The following is a 7927-nucleotide window of genomic DNA, read 5'->3' as shown; positions in this document are numbered from 1 at the left end:
CGTCCATTTCACTCAGATTTAACAACTCAGCGCACTCATGACAGTTGCCATTTAATCCAAATGGTTCAACAAATGCAATTATTATAATTCCAAGATTTCCAGCTCGACGGAATGTAACGAAACGTAGTCGTGACGCGTAAAGAGGCCAAAGGAAAGAGGAATTCGTCTCCCGTCCAAATCATTTCAACGCTGCAATATCAATGAATAAATAATACAAACAGACATAGCAAACTAAACAACGACCCTTACTATTCGAAAGTCGTGTCAGTGTTGCTTCTTAGTCGACTTTCCCGTCAGCTCAACTTATTTAACCGTCTCGATAATTATATCTCGGCTTTACTCGCGCAACTCCTCAAACTCGATGCTCCCATTGTTCTTGCGTCTCTTCGTCCGTCAAAAAACACAATGGCTGAGAGTTAGCAGCGCACATATTGTTCGAGGGACTTTTGCGCCTATCGATCCGACAGTGGGTTGGAGGGGTTGTGGGGGGGGGGGGGGGGGGGGGGGGGGAGGAGGGAAGTCAAAAACACGAAATATGGCACTTTGAAGGACAGGCGGAAAGCTGCTGCTGCTGCTGCTGTTGCTGTTGCTGTTGCTGCCGCTGCCGCCGTCAAATAAGTGGATGGAAAGTCGGCTTATGAAGTGTAAAAGGCCCTTGCGAGCAAGTGAAAATCCGCTGGCTTCCTTTTACCGTCGCCCCAATTTTCCTTCGGTACTTTTCATCGCCTAATGAGCCGGCCACTCGGTCGCTCCAAGAACCCGGGGTAAGAAAGCAAGTATAAGCAGACCAAGCGAGGCCGATGTGTTCCTTACGGATTTCCTACTTCCGACTGCGTCTTGGCAATGCAAATGAGGTGCCGTAGCCTCTTCTCCTTATCAAGACACTACGTCAGCGCATAAAAAGTGGCGCACACGTACTCGAGGGCCTTTTGACACAGATAACATCGACGTGCTTTTGAGGGGGATGAATTCGTGCTTGGCCGTTGGTTGTGCTCCTGTAGATGGTGGGCGAGGATCCCGTTGCCGGGCAAATGAAGCTCGTGTCTTTCGCCTCCGTTCCAAATGATTGATTAGCGGCTATTTTTATGCGGGTCTGCGGGTTAGTTGGGCGCGTTAGTTAGCTGAGCCCCAGGCATTTATTTAAAATTATCGAGGAAAGTTTAATCGACTCCGTTGTAATGGCAACTTCCGCTTATTCAAGTTCCGCTCAAGTTTATCAAGCATTTAATGGGATGGAGATGGGCGGAGGAGGTGGGAGAATGGAGCTTGACGTCATTATGTAATTGTATTTGATGATTATGAGTCGGATAGTAATTGTGGAGGTGTCTCGTTGTAGATCTTTTAATTGTGACGATTATTTAAGTTGGTTAAGCGATATAAAATTATATTGCTAAATAAGCCATCGAAAGCTGCTAAGTCATAAAATTAGGCTGATCGCGATTGAATTTGATTACAACACGTTCGTCAGGTGAAATTTATTTTACGTGTTATATCATTATAAACAGTAAAAGCGCGTTTAAATAATTTTTCCTGATTTTTGCCGATTTTTTTTTTTTTATTTTTTTTTGATTTTTTTTTTTTGCTACGGTAGGATTTTATTGAATTAATTGTAAGACAAGCGGTGCCAAAAAATAGATTTCTACGATTTTGTTCTTATGTAAATTTAGCTTAAATCTACAAAGTGCAGTCTACTTAGCATGCATTATTCAAACTTTTGAGAAGATCGTGTCATTCTTTTTCAAGTACATGCGCACTCAAAGTTAGTAAGCTTATATATTTGACGGTATTCGCTTTATAAATACAGAAATGAAGAGTTTCGTCTAAATAAACATTATTAGCATACAGTCTTTTCAAATTAAATTAAAAAAGAGATTAAATTTAATTTAAATACTTTCAATGCATTTTATTTAACTTGTGCGTTACGATACCCATTATTTCCCCACGTATTACATATAATTCATGCGTATGAAGATGAAGCGAAAATTATTATTCTCTTCTTTGTTTCCGTTATTTTTCCTTCTCTATCAAGAAAAGTTTGCAGAATTTTTGTTTCATTCCATTTTCCCAACTAACTCCGTCCAATGAAAAGCCATGAAAAAATTGTACATAAAAAGTTTTCAAACACAACTTTAATTTCAAAATCGTCTCGATGATATAAGTCCTTTACTAGCATAGGTGCAAAGATTTTTGTTTAAAAAAAAAAAAAAAAAAAAAAAAAAAAAAAGAGTTGGTCGCATTATCAATGAATTAACTGTCAAGTCGTGTTTTCAAATCATTTTATTTTCTTAAACTGCGCTTGTTCGAAAATAATTTCAATTCAAACAGTGTTTTTTTGAAAAATGACGTGCAAGAAAGCGTATTTTTCTTATGCAAAATACTTTATGTAAAAGTATTTTTTTTTTTTTTTTTTTTTTTTTTTTTTTTTATAGAAACCTCGCGTCAAGCACGCGCATTATATTTTAAAAAGTTATTTTAATTTCAAACGCCTTAAAAGAAAGTCCCATTTATGTAAGAGTCGTTCTAATTTTTAATGTATTTTTTTTTTTTTTTAAATATTCTCTAAATAAGCATAAATCCTTACGTAAATGGTAAAATAAACTCAATGTTACAATCATCCAAGACACGGTAATGGAATATATTTATGACTCATATTTTATAGAAACATCGACCGTATACATATTAACATCCTTCAACATTTTTATTTAATATAATTTCATCAATGTGAAATATCTTTAAAACTTTTGGTATTGACAATTATTCTCAATTTTTCAAATTAGTCATATTTCATTATTTGGAACAGTTCTGTAAATCTTAATATATATGTGTGTCATTGAGCTGGAAAAGTTAGTTATCTTTTTGAAATACATAATTTCTGGAAAATAAATCAACATAAAAGAAAAATTAATAATCAATTATTTATATAAAAACGAGGTTCAAGATTTTTATGATACTTTTTTAATATTAGGAGAATTTTTGGTTATACGTTTGCTCGATTGTATCTTTGGTTCAAACAATTGAATTCATTAAAGTGCCAAAATCGTCTATAAAAACTTTTAAATAAATGTTTTATTTGAATTTAAATATTAATAGTGAATATTAATTTTTTTTATTATTAAAGATATATACTTTGCGAACATCTCATTTGCAGGACATATTAAATCACATTATTAAATATCCATTAAATAAACTTTATAATTAAGGTTACAAAATTCCGCACCCTCCGTATATTTTTATCATGTGTCATTTATAAAATTTATGTGTAAAGAAGAAAATAATGCGGTGGCCTGGAGAACTTCCTAAACTATTTTCTCTTCGAATACGCGAGGTAAGAAAGGGAATATGAAAAGTTATAAAATATTGCACGTCCGACGTACGTAGCTTTTGTAAATCTTTATAAAAATTTGATTGCGTAACAAAAAAAAAAAAAAAAAAAAAAAAAAAAAAAAATGACACTCGTCTTATTAGACCGTAGGAACGCCCTTTCGATATTATATTTATTAGAATAATTTTAATGAAACGCATCAAGTATTAAATAATTAAATATTTTAATGAATGAGCTTCATCCTGTGTTTTGATATTTATTTTCTAATGAAAATTTCATTAAAAATAATTCTTATCATCAATTTGCAGTTCGGTAAAACATAAATGTTGCAATAATATAAAACATTCAATTTCAATGAATAAAAAGCAATTTATCTCATTTATTAACACACTGATGTTTCATACACGGAAATAATGCGTAAAAGTACGCACATACGCTTTCATACACTCTACATAATAAATGAAATCTACATATTTATTAAATAACAATTGTCTTGATGAAGTTATGTATAATTCAAATATAAAAAATAAAATCAGCCGGTCATTTAATTTAATTTTCAAGAAACTTTACTAAGACAAACATTGCAATTTATCATAGCAATTGATAGTAATAATATTTTTGTTGGAATGACTTTTTAGAATGACTTGAGTAGCAATAGAAATTATATGTGAACCATGTTTATGTGTTTAAGGATGATTGTTCCTATATTTGGAATATTCCAGCGGAAAAGAGGTGTTTGTGGATGCAAGAAACGGAAAGTTGCAAAGTTTATGCTTTCGTACCTTATCCAACTTTGCTCTTTTGCACCTTCGGAACTGAAAATACAATCGTTTTTGGCCTTGGATTAACATTGTTATTCCTTTGGCTTCTCTACTTATTTTTCATATTGGGAAGCATTGTGGATAATTTGTAATTCAATTTTTTTTATTGCCTATTCCTTATTAGTTGTTGATATTTTAATTGCACACGTGCATATCTAAGGAGTTCTTCACCGATGAAAATTTTTATCTCAACAATTTATATTTTCATTTTCTTTTAGTATATTATTATTACTATAGCATATCTGGAGACTTTCCAAATTGCTAAACAATTATCAGTATGTTTAAAGTTTCAATATTTCCGGCTTAGATACAAAATTTCAGGCCAGATTATTAGAATTGTCCGCAAATTGTATATTATGCGTGTATTATTTAAATTGAATTCTCAAAAAAAAAGAAAAAAAAAAAAAAAAACCTTTGAAAGCTATTAACGATAAATATATTATCTAATTATTTTCGTACTATAATTTTCGTTTTGTTTATATAGTTCTTTTAACTTCCCTTTAAACGATATAAATGAAAGATTGGATTCTCACCAATTGGACATGCACTTTTATTCGCAATGTTCGCGTAACTTTTAACGCGCGTAGATGTTTAAAAATGAATTATAATACGAAATATAAACGTGAAAGAATAATAAATTTGAATAGTAATTGAAAAAGCTCGTGGGGCTTAGCATACCATACATAGCAACTCGTTCGAGATAAAAATCATGACGAAGCGAAGCACGGGTGTCGAATCGCTTTCTGAAAAATTTCATACACAATTCGAGACGCAATAATAATTTATCAAAGAGGTTTTGAAATAATTAATCAGACGGCGGATAAAAATGTACGCGGAGGGCAGGACACGGCTACACTATACATATGTCCAAGCCACTCGTGTCGAATGAATAAGATTAATTTAGGGTGGGTAAGGGAGCGCGTAGGTAAAAAGCTCCCCACGTAAAAGCTCCCTCACGGAATAATCTTGGCGAGCTTTGGAAAGTGCGCGTCACGAGGAGGGATGGCCGCGGACCATCGAGAAAATGCACGAGTACGGGGATATGAGGGGAGCTATCGGTTTCAGCTTCTGCCCGTCCCTGTCGACGATCGCCGCGGTGCTACGGCTTTCGGAGAACATCGCCGGGGTGACGATCCTGGCATTTGGCAATGGTGCCCCCGACATCTTCACCTCGTTGGTCGCGAACGAGGAGGAGCGCCTCATGATATTCATGGAGCTGATCGGCGCGGGCGTCTTCGTTACCGCCATTATCGCCGGCACCGTAATAGTCTTCGCCCCTTGCCAACTCAATCCCAAGTACTTCATGCGTGACGCGAGCTTCTACGTAATCGCCGTCGCCTGGATATGCCTCATCGTTTGGGACAACGTGGTGCACTTGTGGGAGGCCCTCGGTGAGTTTTTCCCATTCTTCCTTCCTGGACGGCTGGGGGCGTTTTTGGGCGCAGTTGCCCCGACGCGTCTGTAAGCGAGATTATTTTCTCGTTGCGGTAAGTGACGTAATTGTGGAGCGACGCGCGAATTGTCGATTTACTTTTTTACCAATTGATTTCGGCTCGTTCGAGCCACGTCGATTCCCTTCGGCGTCCCCACTAATTGCATCCTGCAAAGGGGAAAAACTTCGCTTTCGAAATTCCAGCGATTAATTTGCATGAACATTTGAATTCTTTTGTATTGAGGCAGACGCCAAGTTCAGGAAGCATTAAGAGTTCCGTCGAAATTTGATTTTGTTGAGAGCGAATGTATTAAGCTCGTGCAATAGCGTTTTATGTACTTGGCCGGCAAAAGCTGGCGTTGAATGTATTGTTGAATTACAGCGGCAAGTAATCAGCTTATGAATAAGCAATCAAATGTATTAAGGAGTATTTAATATGAAAGATCTGGATTTAGAGAATAACAATATATAAATTTATATCTTTTTTTGAGATTTTTTTTTTATTTTTTAATCGTCTGCATCTTTGAAATGGCATTTAGTAAGGACATATTTTTAGGGAAATGGGATTTACTGTGAAGTGCAGAGCGGATGTGACAATGTAAATTTCATGCGATGATTATCTTTTAAGACTGTATTATCATTAATTTTTTCAAGCCGTAATTTAATGTTCATGGATGGTACAGTGTCGTCGTAGTTGCTAATCTTAACTAAGAATCAAATTATGCATTTCATGGCAACTCTATGTGGGAACGAAAACGATAGGTAAATTTCAGTGGAATTAACGCTAAAGCCCGTAAAGTGGTTATTTCTGTTTTAATCCTTAATTACATCCACTGAACATTCATCGATTTCGCACAATTTGAGAATAACTCATTGATCGATGATCATTATGAAAATAGTACTTGGATTACAATAAACTAAAAAAAAAAACAAAAAAAAAAAAAAAAAACAAAAAAAAAACATAAAAACATGAATTTATAGCTTTATCATTGGGATTTTTAAGTATATTAATTTATTCACAATTTTCTATTACTTACGTGTCCGCCGATTGTTCATTGCACTCAATCATACAACATTAAATTATCTGTCGTGTAACAAGCTGCTAACCAAGATTGAAAAATATTTTTTTACAAATGCTAGAGTTGCAGTAGGCTTTACACTAGAATGCAGTAACATTTACAAGTAATCGTTTATGTTTTATCAAATTCAATTATATTTTTTATTGCCAAATTATTTGAATACAGTTTCAATTTTGTTTTTCACAGCTCCTTCACAACAACGGTATTTGTCGATTTTTCGACCTCATTTGAACAAGTATCGCAGCTTAATGTATCTGTTTGTTATGTTGAATAAATTTCCGATATTCATTGGAATTTTACAAATATTTAAATTTCATGGTTTAATAGCAGTTTGTGCGTGAATTTAACGTTATGTGTCGAAAGACTGAAGCGCATATTATTTATTTACTTAACGGTATGAAAATATTTATCCTATCTAAATATGATTTAATTCTTATGAACTTAAGGAGGCTGCGAGTACCGATTATTACGGCGATCTCAGGTGTCTTTATCGACGAGGACAAAGATTTAGCGATTTTATAGAAATGCGCAGCCTCTTAAATTACGTTGCCCGATGATCCGATACTTCCCTCTTCTCTTCTCGTTTCGCCCCCCTCTCCGATCCAATCGGCACTGTGCGACGGCGCCTAAATCCTGCCTAAATCCCTACGCACCGACACACGCGAACACGCGTGAAAATGATCAAGGTCGGGATTAGCCTCTGTCAGACCTCCTCAATACTTCTCATGCATGTCAGTTATCATTTATTTAATATCACTATGTGCATTATTCATTTAATTAACGGCTCAATATCGCTTAAAATCCATTATAATTTTGAGATTATCTTTGTTCTTTGTTCGATTTATTGACATATTTAGTTTGCCACGTTAATAGACATAACTCAAACGATTTTTTCCCCTCAAATGTATTGATACTAATATATCTTAAATATGAAGAAAAGAAAATTTGATAAATTGTTCGACTGTACGCTATTTTATCTAATGCTATTTGTATTCGTAACTTATAAAATATTTTTCAAAAAAATGAACTCGATATATTCAGGCAGCATAATTTAGCTATATAACATAATACACAATATTTCATGATTTCATTTATTATTTATGAAGTATGTAAAATTATATTATACATAAAATTACTTTTCGCCATTTTACTCATATTGTAATATTAAATCAATTTTTTATTTATTATTACTCGATCTAAAAAAGATTCAAGCATTTTTATTGATCAATTGGCTTTCTTTATTAAATAATATGCTTAAATAAAGCGTTTGTAG

General features: G+C 34.1%; 1 protein-coding gene across 1 annotated transcript in view; it reads left to right on the top strand.

Annotated features, from left to right (window-relative positions):
* The first annotated feature begins 3274 nt into the window (after positions 1 to 3274).
* The window catches only part of LOC105363742 (sodium/potassium/calcium exchanger 6, mitochondrial), a 21754-nt gene continuing 17101 nt past the window's right edge, over positions 3275 to 7927 (top strand). The window contains exons 1-3 of the mRNA XM_011501509.1: positions 3275 to 3325; positions 4014 to 4231; positions 5209 to 5534. Coding sequence (XP_011499811.1) covers positions 3275 to 3325; positions 4014 to 4231; positions 5209 to 5534 — 595 coding nt within the window. The remainder of the gene's footprint in view (positions 3326 to 4013; positions 4232 to 5208; positions 5535 to 7927) is intronic.

This window comes from Ceratosolen solmsi, unplaced genomic scaffold, assembly GCF_000503995.2.
Source record: "Ceratosolen solmsi marchali unplaced genomic scaffold, CerSol_1.0 scaffold28, whole genome shotgun sequence".
In the NCBI taxonomy this organism is placed as follows: Eukaryota; Metazoa; Arthropoda; class Insecta; order Hymenoptera; family Agaonidae; genus Ceratosolen; species Ceratosolen solmsi.
The sequence above is the reverse complement of the archived record's forward strand: the minus strand, read 5'-3'. Positions and strand labels throughout refer to the sequence as shown.